The sequence below is a fragment of the Pezoporus occidentalis genome, unplaced genomic scaffold (assembly GCF_034315485.1).
Source record: "Pezoporus occidentalis ecotype Australia unplaced genomic scaffold, CSIRO_AGI_Poc_V1 ctg99, whole genome shotgun sequence".
Lineage (NCBI taxonomy): Eukaryota > Metazoa > Chordata > Aves > Psittaciformes > Psittacidae > Pezoporus > Pezoporus occidentalis.
The window spans coordinates 376,858-400,635 of NW_026916358.1; the positions used below are offsets into that span (position 1 = coordinate 376,858).

At 43.1% G+C, this 23,778-nt stretch overlaps 1 protein-coding gene across 7 annotated transcripts in view; it reads left to right on the forward strand.

Annotated features, from left to right (window-relative positions):
- Positions 1 to 19,271, forward strand: part of TMEM255B (transmembrane protein 255B) — a 64,444-nt gene extending 45,173 nt beyond the window's left edge. For 5 of the 7 annotated variants that reach the window (XM_062606883.1, XM_062606882.1, XM_062606886.1 and 2 more), the window contains 5 exons: positions 2,736 to 2,816; positions 6,592 to 6,677; positions 9,669 to 9,828; positions 15,168 to 15,314; positions 18,565 to 19,271. In XM_062606883.1, the coding sequence (XP_062462867.1) occupies positions 2,736 to 2,816; positions 6,592 to 6,677; positions 9,669 to 9,828; positions 15,168 to 15,314; positions 18,565 to 18,732 (642 nt within the window). In that variant the 3' untranslated portion in view covers positions 18,733 to 19,271. Of the gene's footprint in view, positions 1 to 2,735; positions 2,817 to 6,591; positions 6,678 to 9,668; positions 9,829 to 15,167; positions 15,315 to 15,426; positions 15,594 to 18,564 lie in introns of all 7 variants that reach the window. The other 2 variants (XR_009962405.1, XM_062606885.1) reach the window with 2 other exon arrangements.
- Positions 19,272 to 23,778: the final 4,507 nt, after the last annotated feature.

A 23,778-nucleotide genomic window follows, 5' to 3' on the forward strand; every position in this document is an offset into this window, starting at 1 on the left:
CTCCTCTCTCCTCATCAGCTCCTTGATCACCTATGTTAAGAAGTGGTTGTTAATGCACTGCAGAACCCTCCTGGGTTACTTGAGTCCTGCTGTGTTGTCCCTCCAGCAGATACATTGGCTTCACTCAGATACTGGGGTAAAGTCCTTTACTACTCTTTGGTAATTAAAGTACTCTGCATGAGCAGAGTCTCCAGTTGTCTAAAGGAGCCTCATCTACTTTTTCACGATTGGGCAGTCTATAGCAGACACCCACCACAATGTTACCCCTCCTGGTCTGGCCTCTAATACTGACATATAAGCTCTCAGCTGGCCTCTCATATGTCCCTAAGCAGATCTGCATGTATTCTTGCTGGTTTCTTTCATAAAGAGCAACTCTTCTTTCTTGTCCTTCCTAAAAAGCCTGTACCGATCCATAGCAGCACTCCAGTCCTGTGAGCTATCTTACCATGTTTCTGTGATCCCAGTGAGATCATTGCCTTGTGACTGCACACAGAACCTCAAACTGACTGTTCTCAAACTGACTGCCATGTGTTTAGTGTACAGATACTTCAAGGAGTGCTAAGCATCCTAGAAAAGGGATGAGAGCTTTCCTTGTGCTGTCCTGTCAGTGTTTCCTTATTCATGTACATACATCTGAAGTGGGCTCTATGTAGCCTGTTATATTGATTATAAGATTTATTTTGTCCACATCACCCTGTTCACTTATCTCATTGGTCAGCTACTTCCTCACTTGATTGTTGTTCCTCATCTCCCATCTTGTTGTTCCTAAGTGAAAGTTCCTGTTGCCAAATGACTAGACTGCAGGCAAAAATGCTATTCCCCTGATTAATCAGGTGGATTCCACATCTTCGAAGAAGTCCTTGATCATGAAAGATATTGTCATAAAAGCCAAATTCCTGTAGCTGACACCGGATGCACAGCCACTTCTTAATCCACTGGATCTGCCCACTCCTCAAGCTGTTTCTCCTCACCAGCCAGATTGAGAACACCACTTGAGCTCCATGCACTTGAGCATTGCCCCTTTCCAGGATCCTCCTATATCTGAAACTTGCTACTGTTGTGAATAAGATGGACAGAAGTTTTTCATGGATTTGCTTCTCATGGCAGAAAAAGCCACTTTTAGTAATCACTCCCCTTCTCTCCCATTTCATCCCCATGCAACAGATGAAATCAAGGTTGAAATACGATGCTCTGTGAAAGGAGAGCACCTTTCACTGATACTGTGCTCCCTGGGCTAGCAGAGGAACTACAATCCTGTTAGTCCTCCCAACCAGATCTGTCCCTGGAAATCGTGGCTAAAGGCTGATGCTTTCCCAGGCCTATGGAAGAATGTTGTCCTAGTTCAGGACATGGCATACTGTTTGTATAGTATTTGCTTTTCCTCTAGAGAAAAAAAAATTACTGAAGACTTTTTACACTTGTGTAATATAAATAAATATTTTTGGGTGCAGCGAGCTAACCTTTCCCTAACCCTTGGGAGTTGGTGTCCAAACTTGCTTGGGTTTGTCAGAGTAATCAGAAAGGCAAAAAAACTGATGGATAAGCCTTGTTCATTGACCTGTCTGCTTTCCTGCATAGCTCTGCATTTTAACTGATTATGTACTTTGGGTCAGCAGATTTATACAGTTCACACTTCATTATTCAACAAGCATAGAATACTCAGAAGTGATCTTAAGCAGTGCAGTGCAATTGCTGGGTGAGTCATAAAGCTTTTAAATGCAGTGAAAGTTATTCAGCACAGATTTCTGCTAACAACTTAAGTAGCCTTTTGCTTGTAAGTTAGCATGTAAGAGGGGATGGCAAATAGTGGGTTCCATCACCTCTCTTGGAAGTGGTCTGACTGACAATATATAGGGGAGCACCTCAGTGCTTTTTAAAGCACAGATCAGGACTAGATAAGTGACAGAAAGACAAAAAAAAAAACTTTAATTTTTTTTCCAACATAAGTCATTCCCACATTTTGCTTTGGGGTAGACATCTGATCACAGAGGACTCTTCAGTTGTGAAATATGGTCTAGTCCTGAAACTGACTGAGATGTGCACCCTCTAGCCTTCAAAGTGGCCATTTGCCATGTTCAGAAACACACATCTTCCATCTGGACAAGGAGATTTCATTGTGTTCTTTTATATCAGCTTGTGGGAGCTGTTACAAGCAAAATATGAAATGTGAACAGTGAGTGCATTTTTTGCAGTAAGCATAAATGGAAAATAAGGCAAAATCTTCCCCTTTATGCGTTCATTTCTTCATTATTCTTTGTTTTGCTTTGGGGAGTTGAATTGTATGTAGTAGGTGGAATGCTTTAAAGAATTAACTATTTTACTTTGTTTTCAGTATGGGCATTGTTGATATACTTTGAAAATAAAGACCCAAAGTAATCCCTTGCATTAGGTAAGAAACTGTACCAGGAAAAAGAGCAACTGGACCATTCTCATAGAGCAGTACTATTTGACATCAAGCAAGAAAGTGGTTAAATGCCAGGGGTGATGTCTTCTTAAAAGAGGTGACTGGTACAGAGAAGAATAAATGGTACTCACATGCAGAGTGAGGAAGGAAACCCTGACGAGAGCCATTCTGGAAAGAAAACCAACGTTGGGGGTGTGTTTGCTACTTATCCAAGTGTATGCATTGGCTTCAGCTCCACAGCACTGTAAGCATCTGGCGTGGAGACATGGGATATGGTGCCTTCACACTTCCTCTAGACTGAATACGTTTTTGGCTGTTTTTCTCTTTACAGGAACCCAGACCTTTGTATAACAAAAGGTGCCAGTTTTATTCAAGTGGAATAGGATTCCTATATGACGCCTACCAGACAGAGGTAAACAAACTCACCTCATCATATGTTCGTTTCTGCTGTGCTTTAAGGGGAGGAGGAATGCAGGTGTTTGAGAGCATGTCTGTGCATTTAGGTCAAGGGTTGATAGAAACCATACAGGTTTTACTGTTTTTTCTCCCACAAATGACTCCCCACTTGTTCAAGCCTCTGATGATTGCAAATCATTACAATCAGTGGGATTTTAACTCATCATCAGTGTTTCTATCCAGTACATTACTCTGGGACTGGAATGAATTTCCTAGTCCATCAATACTGTCTGGAATGTATCTGTCACATTGGCATCTTTCTCTAAGGATATTTTTGTAGCCTTCTTGTGGAATAGGAAATATCTAAATGAATCCATTTGCATTGTCCAGAAGACTTCATATCTTTTCTGTATTTATCCAGCACAGGCCAAGAATGTCAGCGGTGTGAATGCAGCTTTTTTCTTATTATATCAGTGACATTAACATGGTCAGAAAATAGCCCATACCCAAGTGGCTAGCCTCCTGAGAAGTCCAGATTTAGTTTCTTTTGCTATATTTCATTTTGTTATTGTGGTAAATTGGTGGGAGTGTAAAGAAAATCAAGTAGGGCGGGACTGAGAACAGCTAAACAGCGGTATAACTTACAAGAAGCCAGATGTCCTTCATCACCATTCCTCCCCTGCCTAAGAAAAAGTGTATGGGGAATGTTACTGTTAATAATTCTAGACATCTTAGCAAAGTATATTACCAGGTTAAGAAGCTAATAATCCTTAAATCTTGCTGCTAGGGCATCCCATTGTTGATTGCACAAAATGTATGAGAAAAATATTTCACTGACCTCCTTGCCTAAAGACCTATCCAGGCAAACTTACAATGCACGACAACACCCTTTCCTGTAATCTCTTCTAAAGTGTGCCTGCACATACAGACATGGCCTGAGAAATGCGTCTGATTCCTGTAAGAAGCATGTAGCTGGCATCACACTGACCACAAATGACTCCCTGCAGATGACCCCAGCCTTGGGGTTCTGGCCAGACAGGTTTCCCCAGCTCTGCAGATTCTGGGTATGTCTGAAAATGGGGCACCCACAGCTCAGTGCTCTCTTCTGGCAAAACCCCCATGTCTTTTAAAAGTGTAGTTAGTTTGCAATAACATTCTTGTCTGGTTGTCTGCTGATCTAGACTCAGCATGTGCTAATTCAGAATTAATGATCTGTGCCATTTGAACTTGGAGTTTGCTTTTCCAAAGTTAGCCAGCTAGTGAGCAGGGGACATGCTCTGCATGCCAGGCAGACACCTAATTAGGAAGGCAGATTGTTTACTGAGTGCAGGTTTCCTTTGGGTTGCCATCTGTAGCATGTGAGTGGCCTCCAGCTCATGTAGTCTGCCTGTGTTGGTTCTTCAATTTCCTCAAAGCAGAAAGAATTTGATTTTCTAGCAATTGCCATGCGGTAAGAACATCTCTTCTGTTGGTGCTGAGAGGATAGACAGGCAAAAAAAAGCTAAGTGCCTGGTCACTAAAATGAAATAATAGGTCTTGACATGCACAATACCCACAGATGGCCTGTTTCCACCACCCTTGTGCACACCACACAGTAGTTTGTTTATTTTGGTTTACTCACTGTTCTGCTAAAAAGGAGTGTCTTGCTCTTTGCATGTTTAAAAATGCAATGATAAAAATAGACAACTACAGTAACTTCTTCAGCCGAGAAGCAAGCAAAAAACATGTGTAAGGTCTGCCGTTTTCAGTCTTTTGTACTTCTAGCCTTCTACAGTATAAAGGAGCAAACTGGCCTTCTAAATGCTCAGAGAGGGAAAACTACTTTGATTTCCTATCAGAAGTGGTCCCCAAAGATATGCATCGGAATAAACCACCTTTTTAGCAGCCCACTCCATCTTATGAAGCCCTCTACTCTCAATCATACATATGTAATGGGAAAAAGGTATTTTAACTTATGCAGGTCCTAGGCCAATTTGACCACATACAGGGGGTCAAAACCAAAGTCTTAAGTTCCCCTCAATCCAAAACCACCAGGGCATTCCAACAAAATAGCTGTGGTAGCAAATGCATTGCTACACTCTGCTCCAGGATTAGTTTTCAATCTGCTTTGAGAAGGAGCCAGGTGTGACGTTTCAGTCACTTCTGAGCAGGATCTTGAGTAAGCCTACCCTGTCGTTGATAGTAGATACTCCTCTTCTGCAGTAAATTGCAGCTTAGGCTGAGGACGGCTGTGGATGAATGTGACTTCAGACTGACAAGCCCTCATGTGAAACCCCAGTAAGTTCAGACACAACAGAACAAGGCTGATGAAACAAGGTCCTATCTCAGGGTGAGATATTCTTGTGACAAGTGCAGTAGGTCTGTACCAAGCCATAAACTCCATTTCTGGACTGCAACCTAGACTGAGACCATCCTTTTATAACCAAACTTCCATTTTGGGTTAGAAGAGCTCATTTGTATGAGACACTAACCACAGGTGCAGCCTTGCCCTGGGCAGCAAAACAATCCGAAGGCATCATTTTGACTTTAGCTTCGTCACCTGACTTACACTGCTCAAGCAAATTCTGCTAAGGACAAGTGTGGCAAGGACGAGACAAGCTACAAGATGACCTTTCTTTGGTGCTGAGTGTATGTGTTTAAGGCTTTTCTTTTGTTGGGAACAAACACATGAGGAGCAGAAACTCATCAACAGTGGCAGTTTATGTTCATGGCTAAGCAGAACTGTCTGACAGAAGCTTTTCAAAAGCAGGCATGTATTTGTAAGCATGCTCCTTTTACTTTTTCATTACAAGGAATTTTCCATTCAATCATGCATTTTATTTGTATTTTACGAACAAAATACTTCTCAGTGGTTACAGTACATTTTTTCTATCAAAATAAAAACTATAGGAAGAATGTCTTTTCTGACCTGTTACCTTTTAAAACATGGCAGTTTTCCAGGATTTCAAAGTCAATAAGCTAAAAACATCATGGGAAAAAAAAAAAAAAGGTTTACACATAAAATATTTCAATTGGTCTGGAGTGCAAAACAAAATTGATTCATGCTTGCCATACTTAAGAAGTCATTAAGATAATTTCTTGTCTGGATGGAGAGTGGGCTACCTGTGCCTGCCTTTGTTGTTCTAACATCTGTCCATCCCTGCAATTCCTGCTCACACAAACACACCTTTTCAGTTTTCTGCTCAAGAGCCTACAGTAAATGGTACTTATTTGCTGAAGTACTCAGATCTTTTCTAAGCAGTTTTGTTTATGGAGACTGTTCTTACTGTTGTTCCTAATTCTTTCCTTCTACTGAAAGGACAGAGCTCCCACTTAACTGGGAGCTGTTCAGATAAATTGGCCATTTCTTTGCCTGTTCCCCCACTATAATAGAGTGGCACTCTTGCCGACTTCAGTAGCTTGCTTTGGTGTATCTCCCAAGACCCAGGTCCCTGTGTCACAGCCAAAAGGGATCTGTATCTCACAGCTGCAGACTCTGGGGCTCAGCAAAACAGCACCAGGCAGCTCAACAAAGAGTTTGAGAACTCCGGCAGCCCTGGCTGCAGATCGTTGCTGGACCCTCTGGGCTCCATAGTGCAAATGCCTGGGCTGATGTCCCAGATGAAACTTCTGGGAGCTCAGAGAGGTCCTTCTGCCCTGCCGTCATGGATTTTGGAATCTCAGGATCTGCCTGCACAACAGGACTGCAGCTACTGCACACCTCATACTGCAGTAGCTGCTTCTTTGTGGTCAGCAGCTTGATTCACATAATACTGAAACACTGAGGATAAAAGTCTCTTTTCTTTTGGCAGGTGACATGTTATACCTTAAACAGCAGGTGCCAGCTGAAAGTAAAGAGTAACACATGCTACTGCTGTGACCTGTACAACTGTGAGAAGTAAGTATCTGTGTGCAGACAATCGCCTCCAAAAAATCCTTGATTGTTTGTCCCTCTTAAATGATTGTGGCAGGTGCCCTTAGGGCTGGAGAAGGGACTTGTATGCTGAGCAATCCAGTTCCTCTGAGACTGGGGTCCTGATGCTAGCAGAGAAGAAGTCAGGGGTTGAGTATTAGTGTTGGTGTTATTTCAGTTTCTTTTTCTTTAAATATGTCCATAAGTTCTTTGCTGTGTGATCAAAATTAACCATTTAGTCATAGCCCTGTCAAGATTTACTGTTGATCTTACAATGCAATTTCCCCATTAGATTTAATAATTTTTTTTTTTCTTTTCTCCAACCAAACTGGGGGAAAAAAATAAGAACATAGGTGTCCATAAGCAGAGACCATGTTGTAGGTATGTGGAGAGCTCTTTTGTTAGCTCTGTAGGCATGGGATTTTGCTAAATTATCATAGGTTAGATAGAGAGGGTCTTGTGTTTTCTGAAGCTGTTCATTTGATTTCGTCATTGCCAAAGCATGACCTGTCAGAAGATAAGAAAGGAAATGTCTGGACATGCTTATGAAGATCAGGTGAAGGTTAGCACAGGGCTGGCAAGCAATGATTTAACAGGAGTAAAAAAGGTGGTAAGGAAAAACTACATCACAGCAAAGTGCAAGGGTTTATGATGTGAAAGACAGATGAAATGAACTCGCACAACTGACTGGCCACCTGGAACATAGAAATTCCAACTGCAAGCAGCTATAGACAAGAAACTGAAGAGAATTTCCCAGAGTAGATCTGCCTGACTCATCCTCTGTGCACCTCAGTAACATCTTACCATGCATTCTCATGCAACCTCTGCAACCCTCTACAGTGCACCCACAGCCACTCTTCTTTCTTTCCCTCTATGTATTTCTCACCTTTCTTCCTTCCTGCATCTCCTGTTTTTTTTTTGTTTTCCCTCCTTTTCACATGTTACCAGCCCTGAATAAGCCCTGTCCTCTGTAAGTCTTGGCTAGCATGCTGCCAGACATGAACATTTTAAGTGTATGGCAATAAGGCTGGCACAGTGAGGCTTACACACAAGCCCCGCCTCAACAAGAGAAGCACAATGAAATCTGGTACAAGAGGGAAATCATCTATGCATGCGTATGTCTCATGCACGCATATGTCTCATGCACATAAACAACATAGTGAGTGCAGGACAATGGAATGGATTAAAATCCACTATGAAAAGACTAGAGTCTTTTGCTTGTGTAAGAATGCTAAATCTGGACATGATGGAGATATACAAAACAAATGAAATGGGAAAGGTAGAGTATGTACGACATTGGTACCTTTTCTGTGATAGACAAATGATGGAATATCATAGTTGCAATGCAGTATGTTTACACTGAGAATGCTTTCTTCCATGGCACACAACTAACTGCTGTATGTTAACACTGAATTGAAAAGCTCAACTCAATACAGAAAAGAACAGGGATCTTAAAGGGGTAAAACCATTCAGAGTTATCAAATAAAGTGACTGAAACTGTTGCTTAAAACATAAGGTGAGAAGGGGACATCAGGAATACTCCTCCTCCAGAGGTAAGTTCTTAGTACCATTTTTCTAGCACACTGGTTTTGTTTGAAACACCTGAGACTGATCACTGCTGTGACAGTATTGGATGATATAATTAAACATGCCATTGTCAACAATCCACAGTGGGCAGCAAGACCTTATGGCACTGGCATAGGCAAATCCAGAGTAAAGAAGCAGTCACACTACTCCACAGTCCTGGCAATTCCAGTTCATAGGACAGCTAGAGAGAAGTAGGAGACACAGTCACACAAAGTGACTTGGTGTCACCCATGCAACAGATCAGTACACAGGAAGGATCACAAGTTGGATTTCCTCAGACTCATGGCAGCTGAAGCTACAGGCTCCATGATGAGCCTATTTAGTTAAGGTCGGCTCATCATAGGGCCCAAGTGAATTCAACAGTAGCAGATTCACCATGCCAGAACCATGCCCCAAAACAATTGACTGGACATTTCCAGGAACTACTGTGCTTGGCTTGTTTTTTCCCAGAAATGTTATTACAGGTTTCTCCACGTGCTACCTTCCTATACAGAGCTTTCCCTAACCACCATCTCCACTGATGCCCCATGCACTGTGGATGGAGGAGCAGAAGAGTGAGCACAAACTGCTCACTTCTGTTTTCCCCATGATCTGATGTCAAGTTCCTAACAGTGCAAAATCTTGGCATTTAAAAAAATCTTTCCAACTCAGATGGCTGCTCTGGGAGCCCATTAGTGGGATAGCATTAAGGCAAGTATTGGAAAGAGCTGCAGGAAACTGTGGTTTCAAATTTTGCAGTCGTATACTTCTGACTTTCGTCAAGACAGTGAAGATTAACTTCACAACATGCCTGATTTACAGTAATCAGTGCAGTGTAGAAATATAAGCAAGAAAGATTTCTGGATAGTACAATCCATAGTGTAAGTGCACGTTTTTATACTGTACCATATTGCATCTGTTAATTTGGAACCACAGACACCATAAACAAATGTAGCCAGCTGGCAAAATCTCCCTTCCTGTGGTTGAATTAATGCTTAAGTGACTTGCCTTCCTCAGTTCCAGAGATGCCAGCAAATTTCCAGGTGAGCTGGGGGAAAAAAAGCAATGCTAAGCATGCTTTAGCTGGTAGCTAAATGGCAAGGGCAGCATCCATATGCCAGGGCTGTGCTTGTGTTCAGAGACCCTAAGCAAAAAAAAAAGAGTCCCTGCTGGTATATCACATCTATCAGCCAAGCTAGCATTAGTATTAGTTGGACTCCTTTAATGCTGGCATTAGGAGAGCCAAATTTTTGTCTACAGTAGAGCTTTCTCCAGTTCATCTGAGCAGTGTTTGGTGGGAGCATGGAGGAACTACTCCACCAAAGGGGAAAGTAAGCAGGAGAGATTCAGATCCTATGGTGTTCTGCATTACATCAAAACCATTCCAATGATGCCTGTATTCCTTTTCAGTTCAGAGCAGTCCTCCAGCTACTATGAATTTCTCGGTGTGAGCAGCTGCCAGGACGTGGTTCACCTGTACAGGCTGCTGTGGTCCTCCACAGTCCTCAACATCATCGGGTTGTTCCTGGGGATTATTACGGCAGCCATTCTTGGGGCATTTAAAGACATGGTAAGGCCAACAGCCTTTTGCCTTATGTGGGGACTTGTGTGCTCATTGATGTTATCAAATGGGTTAAAACCAAGGAAGTGTAACTGCACAAAGGAGGCAATTTAAACATGCTTCCTGTGTGATCTGGGATTCTGGAGTAATATCTTTAGGCTAAGCTGTTGCCAGCTGCTCACAGCTAAGTAGGTCAAGCCTGGTCAATTACATGAATGGAAGAGAAAAGACAGGTGTCTGTGTGAACAGACGCTGGCGGTTCACTTAGCAGCATCTATTTTTCTTTCTAATTCAGAACTGAATGTGTGGGCCAGCACGGAATTTGAGGATACAAGTCTGTAGCTGACACGCAAAACTCAAGTCCTAGGTGTGACTATTTAACCTCATGTAGTTCTTTTCCTAAGAACAAGGAATAACTCTGAAGTACCACTCAAGTTCTTATTTAAACAGTCATATTTAGGTCACATTAACCTAAGGAATGGCACCCTCTAACTGCTCCCTGTGGTACACCACCATCTTACTAGCTGATGTGCACCACTGCATTCAGAAGAGGCTGTGTGCTGGGAGGGATTCTGTAATACATTGACTCATCTGCTTAGATTTTCTGATATGTTAAAATGGTGAAAGTAGCTGTTCTTGGGATTATCAATGTCAGTTTGCTAAAGCAGTGCCCAAAGACCAACCAAGTAGCTCATGATTTACTAGGCACTTGGAAGAGTAGATGGTCCCTGCCCAAACAGCTTCCAAACTAAACAGGCAGAGACATGGGGATGGGGGTGAAATGCAGAAGCCAAAGGGGGGTGTGAAAGCAGCACAGGTCATTTTAGATTCATAGTATTTCTGGTAACTATTCCAGGGGGAACATAAAGACAGGTGAAAGGAAAGAAGAGAAGGATGGAGCAGGAAAGAGAAAGCAAGAGAGATGGGTGAGATGTACACTGGGGGGGCAAACTAGAAGGAAGGAGCTGCTCAGAGCTGGCAGCCAGTGAGCCAAGGCTCTGCTCTGACCACCCAATGTCCCTTAGCAAGCATGTCCATGCTATCTACAATGTGTTGGGTGCTTAAAACTACAGATCAGGGCCATATGAATTAATTGAAATTCACCTTTCTTAAGAGTCGCAAAATGTTTGCTCTCTAGCTTAAGGCAAATAAGCACACTGAGCCTTCACACATAAGAAATGTGCAGCTGAACTGTCCTTTATGTGAGGTGACTCTTGCAAGGAGTTGATAACAAATTGGAGCAAACCAGCAAAGAGTTGTGGCTGCCTGATGGACAGGAGTGGAAGCACCATTCCCAGATTAATTCATCCCCTCCCTAGATTAATTCATCCCCTCCCTGTGAGAGGAGCAATGGCAGAAGGGGAGCAGAAACAACCACAGTGGGAAACATGGGGAAGGGCAGCTACATGAGGAGGGGAAGGCAGGCATCATTTACACAAAATCCTTGGTAAAGGACTGCACTTCTCCAGTGCTGCTAAGTACTTTCCCCTGCCTAGCAGATGGGTGCAAATATCTCCACCAAGGGTACCTGAGGGAATTGATAGTGCTCCCCTGAGATGGCAAAGGGTGCAGAGAACCAACCTGAGTCTAACCTATCTTGCACAAAGAGAGGCTTATGTGGGATTTGGGTTGATGCTTTGTAGCAGGGTGAGCTCCAGGCCAGGCCCACCTCTGGCACAGGGGCCGTGACTGTACTGCTTGTGCCAGGGATACCAAGCCAAGGAGACATTCCTGGGAGAACTGGGGTCTCCATGACCTGGCACATTCCCTTGCTAAGAGTCAAAGCCTGTGTCGTGGTCTGGGTCCTCTAGCTGGGTGGCATAACGCTGTGCAAGGAAATAGCAGCAACACTGGATGTGCAGCTTCCCCCAAAGCTCTGCTGGACAGTCTGTGGGGCTCCAGCCAAAAACCTGACCTGAATAAGCTGTTTAACGTCTTCTCTGCAGTGGGAGCAGAAAAAAAGCCCTCACTAGCTTAAAGGAAAGATGAGTTTGTGTCAGCTACCTTAGCACAGGAGCCATGCTGATTGTGGAAGTCTTATACTAAAGCAGCAATCCAAAATGCAATGACTGCTCCTTCTTCCTGCCTGTGCTTTTTCAGGGTCTTTTTGAGTGATGTACCAGGGCTGGTTTGCTCATCTGCTGCTCACTTTTGTTACTAAAGGAGTAATGCTTGGAGGAAGACAGGGACCAAGAAAACATTAAGGAGAAGAGGGAGAGAAAGGGTCATGAGACTGAAATACAAAAAGCTACAACTTCAGAGTATGTGGGAGAAAGATTTTCTTTCTTTCGGGATGTCATCTTCCCACAGAAATGCTCACTGGCATTTTGCAGGGAGAGCTGCAAAGCCCACTCTGAAACACCTCAGGGCATTGCTCCAAGGTTGACTTCCAGAAAACACAGGGCCAGGCTTAGTAGTCAAACAAAAAAACCCATCATGTTTGTCTCTGGGGAATGTTGGCAGCCAAAACATGTTACAAAGGGGAGAGTTTGCAAAACAGCTCTGTTGCCTCTAAACCCATCGTATTTCCTGGAAAGAAAAAAAAATAAAGTGTTGTTTTGGTTATTGCGGGTTTTATTCCTTGTGACAAATTCCTTGCAGACCCTGGCACGCTCCCCATACTGCCTGCCAGAGGGAACTGCTGGCTCAGTGAGAAACATTTCAGGCTCCCCTGGCCCCCAGGGTGCCAGCTCTCAGTGGCCCCTGTCTCCTCTGTGGGGCTGCCCACTGTGATCTGATGGGTGTTGGGGAACTGCAGTGTTTACAATGGTACCCTCCTTTTCAGATCTACAGTGTGCTTGGACATAGAATAGTGGCTAGGCAGTTACCTTTAATAAAAAGCAGATTACCATATAATGTAAATGGAAGTATGCACTTGGAATAACCAAAATGGTAAAACACCATGATTATTTCTTACAGAAGACAGAGGTAAAGAAATGCATGGGGAACTCCACTTACTGGTACTAAGAGTTAATCTACTTCCCTGCCCCAGTATTCATCTGGTGACTTGTAGATGTTTTGCTGACACACCTTGCCAAGGAATCTGCCTGCCGTGGGTTTAGGGTTGCATCAGTCAGAGCTACTGATGGTCCTGGGGGGAGGTTGATGCCTTTTTCAGTTAGCCTCCTTCTCGAAGTCCTCAAGGGAATCTAAACAGATTAAACATCATTCCCTTATCCCTCTCCTCATCCCTGCTCTAAAAAATGAAAAGAAAATGAACCCCCAATTGCTGAGCTACGTGTCATGTGTTCATGTCTTAGCATCATGCAACTACAGGTGCAGTCTGACATTCAAAGTGGTTGTAGCTCAGAAATAAACGCTTTGGCAGGGCTGTGTCAGATCAGTGAGCTGACCTGCCTTGCTCTGCAGTGCACAGCACAGCACAAAGTGGGCAGCAGCTCAGCCCCTCTGGCCTCAGCCTGGTTTCCCCATGCTCAAAGTGCTGCCAGCGCTCTCTGGCCAGTTCATGGCTCCTTATCTCTTTGACTTGGGTGGTGTTTCAGTTTAAAATGCCTCCACCTACCCTTGTATTTTATGTGACTGATTTAACACAGTGTCATTACTGGAACACTTGATAAAAGCATCTAATCAGCTTCAATACCTGCAAATCATTGCTGGCTCCAGGCTGAGGCCAGATAACCTGATAATAAGGTGCTTTAATCAGCAGATTTGGGGCATCTTCTAGGAATGTTGTATAGTTCATCCTTAGCAATTAGAGAGTTGCTGCTGTGTATGCAGATAACATAAGAGGGTTGAGAGAGGTTCCTGGGGGGACAGCAGCACCCAAACCAGAAAGATGGTGACAGATGCCAAACAGACATCTGTGTTTCACACTGGTTGACACTGGTCAAACCAAATGTTTCTTACTGTGTTTATGTCCATAGCAAGAGGGATCTGATCACACCAGGGCCTCACTTGCCTGAAGACGGTAATGCTCTGAGTGCGAGTTCAGCCCCAGCTGGGATGGGCCATGTTGCTGACCCGAAACCTTTGGGGCTGAGGCAAACCCATTAGCTGCCTCTCACTACTCTGTTCTGAAACACCATGTCCCTTTCTTTCTTCCCACCCTGCAGGGTTGGTAGAAAGGAGGTGTTTTGAGCTGGGTACCTTGAAAATGACAGACTTGCCTTCTCACATAAAATAGGCTCTCTGCTTTTGACCCCAGCCTTTCTCTGCACTAGCTCCTGGGGGGCTAAGTTTCTCCAGAGACCTAAAGCCTAGATTGTCAGGTAACCTCATGTGGTACATCAGTGACCTCAATGATGTTTTCCATGCACAAACACAATTAATATAACTCTTTCTCAATCACAGAGATATCTCACACTATCTCCAGAGGATACAGTGGTTTATGTCTCTCACTGAAAAATATGACAGGAAATGCCAAAAAGAAGAAGAAAAAAATAAAAATAAAAATCCTGGCTGCTGCTTTTAGCACTTGTCTGGCAAACACCATATTTTATTATTCAGTAAAAAGAAAATTCCATGCTCTCACATGTAGAGGAATCTGCTAATAAAAACAAAGGAGAGTAAAGAAACCACTGGATTTGTCTCTCTTTGCAAAGCAAAAAGACATGAAAATCTTTCACAGAGGGCTCTATTGTTCTTCACAAATGGTAACGTAGCACAGGGAGTTAGGGTTTGATACAAGCCCCCTTTCCCATTCAGCTTTTCTCTTTTCTCCCCAGGTTGTATTAGCAGGTTTAATATGAGCTATAACTTCTTCCTGCAAACCTAATATCACATTGTAGTCAAGTGACATGCCAATAAAGCCAAGATATGATGAAGGATTTTATGAAGTACAAATGAGATATGCACATGGTGGGATGATAATGGACAGCCAGCAGCAAACTCTATTTCACAACAGAGGGAGCTGTGAAAGCAGAGCAGGTGGCCTGGAAATCGTTGCAGATCTGTGTAGGAAAGCACAGAGAAAATATACGAGGGCATCAGGCAGTTGTTGTTGGAAAGGGTCTGCAGCAAATAGTGAAGGACTGAATGTTTGGTGCTGGAGTGAATAAGAGAGGTGGTCAAAGCTGTATGCTGTGCTCTTCAGGGTGTCTTAGGTCTGGAGTACTGCCAGTGCTTCCATAACTGGTGCTTGGGAAGCACCAGCAGTCTTTTTCCAAGGAAAAAAGATTAAAATAGCTGTGTATTTCTGGTCAGAAAATTCACTCCAGATACACCTCCCTCTCATTCTGTCTGCTCCTTGGGTTTGTTTTTTTTTGTAATACCAGTACTGTGTCTGAAAACAAAGTTGTTAAATTGCCTAGTTGCTGGTGTTAGGACTTTTTCCTGCTCCAGCCCCCTCTGCACTGTGCTGATATCTTCTTGTCTTCTGTGCTCAACAGGTACCTCTGTCCCAGATTGCTTTCAGTGCTACTGCACCTCCTCCTCAGATCCTGTACAATCCTGCCCAGCAGATCCTGACATACGCTGGGTTCTGTCCTTCTGCAGCAACTATATCTACATATCCATCCTACCCACTGCCTCTTCAGGTACAGTACAAAATGGCATCCTTCTTACTCCATCAGAGAAGCATAAGCTGCTACTCAGTACAGACTCTGCAGTGATAGATCTTGTCCTTGCCTCATTTCAAACTCTCAGGAGCCATGATGATGATGATCCACACCAGTGAACTGTTAGCATGCTCCTGGCATGGGTTTGGCCCAGAGCATCTAACAGTCTCCCAGCAACACACAAAAAGGGGTCAGAAGATGGCAAAAGCAATGGACCATTCCCAGTAGACAGTGTGCATACAGACTGTATGGTAACAGGTGATAATAGGAATGCATTTGACAAGGATTTAACCAGTATTTCTTTTGTTTACTATGGCATGTGCTAACAAAAGCCCAGCATACTGTTCTTGTGGTAAAGGTTCAGCTGTAGGGATGCGATGTGTACTGTGCCAGTTGGGTTCACAGCCAGAGAACAGTCCTTGGCATGTCTTATTAACATAAATGGGGCCAGATGCTTTTGGAGACCACGGGTTGAGAGGAAAAATAGAGCACTTCTTTTTGTTTGCTTTTAGTTAAAAGCTGTGCTGTTCTGCAGAGTTCAGTTAGCACGTAGCCAAGAGCAGAGAGAGAAGGGGATAGAAACAAATGAAAGAAAACAATTAAGTTGAAAAGATGCATATAAGTAGTCATGAGGATCAATTGTAACTGTTCAGCCCTGTGTCCACTGAGAAACTGAAATGTTTCCAGTATCACATTTACCCCAAATTCTTAACTGCGTTCCAAAATAAACACAGTTCTTCATCTAGATTTCTACTTATTCTAAAAACTGTGTCCAGCTATTTTTTCTCACCTTCAAAACATTCAGAGGCAGGCACCACCAGCTGTCCCCATGCCAGGAGAGGTTAGCAAGAAGCACTGGGCTCCAGAAGGGAATGCATTTAATCCTTTTTGTGGGGTGGGGAGAAGGAGGGAGCAAGCTGCCTTCCTGCATGTATGAGCTCATTACATTGTAGTTTGGAGAGAAATAATTTCTGCATCAATATATAAGTTAAAAAAAAATCAAAATAAACTTACTCAGAGCCAGAAATGGTGAATGTTAGAAGTAGGCCTGATGAAGAACAGCCAGAACCTTAATCATCATTTGCTTCCATTACTTGCAAGCTGAGTGCTCCAAGTAGAGCCCAGCTCCTAGATTCAAATCTTCACAAGCCCTACTCAGTTGGTCCTAGTCCTTAAGGCAACTACAGGCCCTAGGGCTTGAATTCATTTGCCTAAATGCAGGGGCTGTTGGCATGTATGCATCTAGTGATGCCTGATAGTGAGATCAGGTAGTTACCTGATTTGTGAGTTAATGAAGTAAAGCTGTTAGCAATTAATTACCGACTAACAACTGGAGTTTGAACCCTTCCCTCAACCAGAGGAAATCTACAGCCATAGTTCCTTCTCCTGGGGATACATCCGGCCTCAGATTAGTCTGGCATGCAACACACCTAGCACGAGTGCTGCTCTGCTCGCAAGGGCTGAAGCTCCGTTAGCTCAAAGGCTATAAACCTGAGTTCACCTGTGGCTCCCACAGTGCGCAGATTATTCCAGGTCCTCTGCTGAATCCAATGTCTCACTGAATAAACGTTTTTTGGAGAGGAAAAGTCTTATAAAGAATCACAACCTGAGGTGGTGGTAAATGCTCCTCTGTTCACCTCATGCTTCCTTGTCTACAAGCTGAAATCAGTCAAGTTTGGAAAAGAAAGGGTGATAACAGAAATGCATTTGACAAGGATTTAACCAGCATTTCTTTTGTTTACCATGGCATGTGCTAACAAAATCATTCATCCCTTACTAGTGCAGTTCAGTCACTACTAGTCTTGCTAACAGGCTTGCCAACTAGTCAGGTAAATGATTAGCTGTGCAGGGACTGGTAGTGATGACAGCAGTAAGGGTTGTTGTGCCAGTCATTCCTGCCAGAGAACTCATTACAGAAGCTATTCCAGGCAGACAGATGGAAACAGTGGCTGCAGTTTGAGGGAGTAGGGAAGCAACAACTCCAAAATAAATAAATAAATAAATAAATAAATAAATAAAAACAAAAAACAACAAAAAAAGCCAAACCACCCAAAAATGCAACAACTGGAGCTGATCTATCTAATGGGCTCGTCGGTATATCTGCGCCGCCTCCTGGAGAGTTAAAGGGCACAATCAGCCTTCCTGTCAGGACATCCCCATTCTCACTCACCAGTCACCCTGTGGTATAAATGCAGGCCAGCATTCTCCTCTCCTGCTCACCTGGAGCCCAATGAAGAAGCTGTGCATCATGGCATAGGGTCTGCTGGCCCTGGGCAGCTTTGAGATGCCATTGTCCAAGTGCCAACCCTTATACTGGCTTCTAGATGGTGAATTTTAATTTTTATATATATATTTTTTTTTAGCAGCAGGGAGCATTTGCCAGGATTTTTCATTTCCCTGAAAAAGATCTATGACTGCTATTGTTTTGGTTTGTTTTTTTAAATTCTGGGCAATTTAGGCCTGAACCTGAGGAAAGCTGAGCATAGCTCTTCTGGTGAAGCCCATGGACTGGCACGTGCTGTCATATGAGAGGAAGAGCAAAATCCTGACCCTCTTGAAATCAGTGACAAAACTTGGTTTAAAGTAGTGTTAGGTTTTTATCCAGATCATTAGTCCCCATGTGCATCCTTTTGTTTTAACAAACTGCTTATTCCTGAACATAGGCTGCTTCCTAAGCTCTATTTTTCATGACTCTTTCAGCCAAAGCCCCATTACAGCTGAGACAGCCAGAGCAAAAGACCTACAGGGAGACCCACCTCTAAAATTTTCTTTTACAAGGAGTCTGCATTTGGCGCAGGAATAAGACCTTGCTTTTATGCAAGTATTATAGCTGAGATTAATTACCTCTGAGATAACTGAAATTTCACAGTGATGCCTGAAAACAAGCAGCTACATGTAACCTAATCAGCCAGTCAGGTGCAGTGCCTCACCCAGGGAGCCAGAGCATCTTTTCCTGCAGAAATTCCTGTTCTGCTCTAGTGCCTAGCTGTCTGTGCAATGTCTATTAAAAAAGACTTGGGTTACAGATGGAATCTGTGTTTCACTCGACACTATCGTTGCTATACTTAAGCTATACTTTAAAACTGAAGTGAGTGTTGTGCTGCAGTGCATGAGAAATTTAATCATGGGGCTTATTATATAACACTTACATGGCAAACTCTCCACACAGAGCTGTAAATGGGGTTGTAATCCTTTACTGAAGAAGGTGTTTTTCTTTGTCTATATGCAGCCCACCAGCAATTTTCCAGGAACATCATCTACTGACATTTCTTTATCAGAAGAAACTCAGCCTCCATCTCAGTCCAGCTCCAGCTATGGTCTTCCCCCCAATGCTCCAGCCCTCTACACACCGACTTACTTGTTGCCTGGAGAAAAGCCTCCACCATATGCACCATAGAATAAAGAATTTGTTTTAGGTAGCTGATAGGCTTTTATTTGATTTTTAAGAAACTTCTGGAAACTCTGCTGTACAGGCACTTGACCTCCCAGGGAACCCACCACAGAGTGTGTTACAGCCACTCTGCTTTTACCCACGTCTCACTGTGAGCAGAGCAGAAACCTGGAAACCTAAGGGCAGGCAGGCACATCACAACAGGATGATCAGTCACCACCCACTTTGCCTGCAGTCAAATGCAGTGTTGCTTCCTGGCATGAAATGTTTCCTTCTCAGTACACTGCAGAATAACTTTTCTTCAAGGGGAGAAATTAAGATACTCTCTGGATACACATTCTGCTTTCTTAAACCAATATAGAGGGGTTTAGCCTGTGTTGTCTGAGTGGGTAGTCGGGTGCTCTCTGAGGCAATCATTTCGAGTAGGAAGAGACCAGGTTTTTGTTTGCTTGTAGTATTTGTTTAATAACCCTTTTTGGTGAAAGTGTTGTACTAATAAAGAACTGTGGCAATTATTTTCCAATAAAATTGACTGTGTATATTTATATTGAACCTGATACTGTGTATATTTGTAAGGGCAGGAAAACAAGAGAGGAAAAAGTACCAAATAGTTTCAAGTTTCAGACAGAAAGAACTTTGGGCCAGTCCAGCTGCGTAGTCGTGTGCTAAAGGTGCAGTTTCCAGAGAGTTATTTTAAGCTGCACATTAGTGTTTGATTTAATTCCTTTCTAGTCAAAATAGGAACCAAACCAACTCTATGTTAAACCTCAGTTATTTATTCGTAAACTGATCAAGACCTGATCCAGGTGTTTTACAATGACTGAAATAGAACATATGGAGGGTCAGAATTCCTTCCTCTTTTTTTTACATTTTCTCCTATAGTGTAGAGACAAAACCACATTGACATGGCTAAGCAGCAATACCTGTGGCAGTGCCATTGACAGAACAAAGTCTTGTCCCTGCTGCTTGCACCCTGCCCCTTCACTGTGCATCACACAGTGAAGTTAGCTGGGCTCCCTCTTAGCACACAGCTGTTGTGTTTTGGGGCAGGAGTGGCTACACCAGCAGGAAAATCCATCAGACTGCTGCATCTCTTCACTGCATTTTGCTCCTGCAGGAAGGGTGGTGGTGATGCTTGCTATATAGTTCTTACAGTCTAGACAACAATGAAGCCATAGAAATTTCCTGAAAGACCAAAGAGCAGAGCAGGGAAAGAAAGTTATTTCTCATTAACTTTCTAAGCGTCTGCTTCATATTATGAAAATATTAAAAACCCCTATATAAACAAAACCAACTTACTTGTTTCTTTTGAGAAGAAGTGACACCATCAGACCAGCTGAAAGTAGAACTAAGAGTCCTTCGACATAATACTTTCCACCTTTCAAGAAATTTCTGTTAATTTAGGTGCTGTACCTCTACGTATAGCAAGCAGATTCAGTACTAATATACATGAGATTAAAGGTTAATTTGTATGGACCATAAAAGCCATATTTTATTCATTAAGAAGGTTTTTCTGAGATGCACAATTTTAGGCCAGTGGTATTAATTAACATCAGGGCCAAGGTGCCCTACGTGTATTGTTGATAAAGGTGAGTTATATGAACCTGGTTGAGAGAAATGGAAGTCAGAAAGGAGACCATTATTTTTCTTTTTCTTTTAAACATCAATTTAACACATCCTTGTGCAAATGCATACTGTGAAGAGCACAGTCACCCTGGCCTTTATGTAATTGGAACTACACGGTTTACTTGCTAGGAATGCTAACAGGGGAACCACCTGGGTTCATTTTGGTGTCTCAAAGCCCAGAACTTACTTGCTCCCTTTGAGCTGAGCACCTAGCCTGGTAACAGAACACAAAGGAAACCAGTGTTTGCCTTGGGTTGGAGCACAGTGACTGAGAAGGAACAAAGGAATGCTTATCACTTTCTTCTTTTCAATGGTCTATAGAAGCAGCTACCTCTTCTTCCAGCATGGTCTGCTGCAGAGTATCAAAAAAAATCCAGCTTGACACAAAATAACATCCCTTTTCTGTTTTTGTCCAATTTACAAATTCTGGCTTTCTCTTATAAACCACATTTTGGGTCAGGGTACATTTTAGTCTATGCAAATTATCTTCACATACATGCATATAAATACAAAGTCCTGGAGAAATTTTTGCTCTGAATTTGATTGATTTAGAAAATGGAGTTGCAGTCTTGTTCACATAACATTACATCTGAAACTGCAAAGTACCATACTCTACCACAGTATTCATGTTTCCAGGATCCAAAATAATTCTGGCCTCATAAATAGTGCCACTAACACAAAGGTCAGACATGTTTGTGATTCATTTATGCCACATGGTAGGTTTTTTTTGGAACTACCCCAGAAATTAGACAAAATTATCAGCCACAAGACTATTTTGCTAACATGCTTCCTTTGAAAAGAACAAAGTGAAGCAGGGTTTGTTTCATTTACTTGCTTTAAAAAATAGGCGTCTTCTAAGTTTGTACTGTTTTCTTTAGAGCTACTCCAAGTTAAAAAGATGGAAGATTGTCACCGTGTAACCCCAGCCAGCAGCTCAGGCCCACACAGCCACTTGCTCACTACCCTCTGGTGGGATGAGTGAAGAATCAGAAAAGTGAGAAAACTCAGGGGTTGAGATAAAGAAAGTTTAACAGGGAAAGCTGAAGTCGTGCATGTGAACAAAGGAAAACAAGGAATTCATTCACTATTGCCCATCAGCAGGCAGGGGTTCAGCCATCTCCAGGACAGGGCTCTATCCCATGTGATGGTTACTTGAGAAGACAAACACCACGACCCCAAACGTTCCCCTTCCTTCCTTTTCCCCAGCTGTATATGCTGAGCATGATGCCATGTGGTCTGGGATATCCCTCTGGTCAGCTGGGGTCACCTGTCCCGGCTGTGTCCTCCCCTAACCTCTTGTGCACCCGCAGCCTGCTCACTGGTGGGGTGAGAGGCAGAAAAGGCCTCGACTCTGTTGTAAGCACTGCTCAGCAGTACCTGAAACATCCCTGTGTTACCAACACTGTTTACAAAATTCAGCCCTGTACTAGCTACTATGAAGAAAATTAACACTATCCCAGGGAAAACCAGCACAGGGATATATTTTGGTAAAGGACTAAAATAACCATAGACAAACACATTGAAAACAAAACACTGCAGTGTGGAAGTGCTATTAACCACATCATCTTCAGGATTCCCAGCTCTCACTGGAGATGCTAAACTAATGCTGCTTGGGTTCTCTATCATATCACAAGTGATCAAGAGCCATCAACTCTAAAAGAAAGCACTCTCAGGAATAATGTGGTTTCCCTTGCTCAATTAAAAAGAAGCAAAAACATAGAACTACTTAGAGTCATAGAATAGTTAGGGTTGGAAAGGACCTTAAGATCTAGTTCCAACCCACCTGCCATGGGCAAGGACACCTCACACTAAACCATCTCACCCAAGGCTCTATCCAACCTGGCCTTGAACACCGCCAGGGATGGAACATTCACAACCTCCCTGGGCAACCCATTCCAGTGCCTCACCACCCTCACAGGAAAGAATTTCCTCCTTAGATCCAATCTAAACTTCCCCTGTTTAAGTTTGAACCCGTTACTCCTTGTCCTATCACTGCAGTCCCTAATGAAGAGTCCATCCCCAGCATCCTTATAGGCCCCCTTCAGATACTGGAAGGCTGCCATGAGGTCTCCACGCAGCCTTCTCTTCTCCAGGCTGAACAGCCCCAACTTCCTCAGCCTGTCTTCATACAGGAGGTGCTTCAGTCCCCTGATCATCCTCGTGGCCCTCCTCTGGACTTGTTCCAACAGCTCCATGTCCTTTTTATGTTGAGGACACCAGAACTGCACACAATACTCCAGGTGAGGTCCCACGAGAGCAGAGTAGAGGGGCAGGATCACAGTAAGTTACTACTGTCTAGTGAGCAACTATCCTTTCATCTGGTCACACCTGAGTGTAAACAGTCCTTTGACATGTCCTTCTGTAAGTGTAAACAAATTGAAAGTGGTAAAGCTCTGATCTTTTCTGCTTTACTGCATTACTGCTGACAGATTTGCTCACAATACAGAGCTATGATGTCATGCTGGCTAATGGCTAATAGAGTATCATCCTCTTCTCTGGTAAATAAAGCAGGGATCCTTACCAGGAATATGTTTGGAATAGTCAACCCCCTCTTCCATCCTTTCCTCTGGGACACATATGTCCATAGCTTGGTCACAGATGATGTCACACATTTGGATTATTAAGGTAATCTGTCATCTCTGTATTTGATGAGGCAGAACATGATGTAGAATGACCAGGAAAAATTTATAAAGGACCTTGTAGAATTAGACCTTTTCTATGTTAACCCTCTGAAGCATGGGATAAACTTATCGACCTAGTATTCAAATTCCCAACACAGCATATGCCCATCTGCCTCAGCTCATTGATCTGATGCAAGACAAGGAGCAAACAAAGCAAGACTTAAGGGATTCAAAGCAGGCTAGGCAAATCTTACCCCAGCTTCACAAGGATAGCTTCAAATGTGAATGCACTTTATGACTCTACAACCTCTCCTGAGTAAACCCCCATGCATTTTCTCACCATACTGCAGTCTGGCCTGGCTAACTCTCACGCACTCAAGCCCCTCTGCTCCCACTAGGTTCACAGTGAATGAGCCAACCTAAAAGTTGAGCAGCAAAAATATGTCATCACCAGATAATATTCTCCAATTCTTGACACCTCATCATTTGCTTCAGCAGTTATTGACACAAAAGTCATATGGCTTTCAATTTATTGAGTCTTTTCTACTAATTGTTTCCTGATGGCACAACTCTGTTTTCCATTTTCTGTTGACCAAGAGTTTTTCTACAGGTCGCAGCTGGGTCTTCTATCTATGGTACCAGAAAGAGGCAGTAAGCAATATAGCCTCTTTCTTGCTCAATAAGCAAAATAGCAGTAAGAACAGCAGCAACCATTTGCTCTCCAGCCCAGTAGTCATTAGAAGATACTTAATACTGACACAAACACAAAAAGACCCCACCTCCAAACAAAAACCCATAACCAACC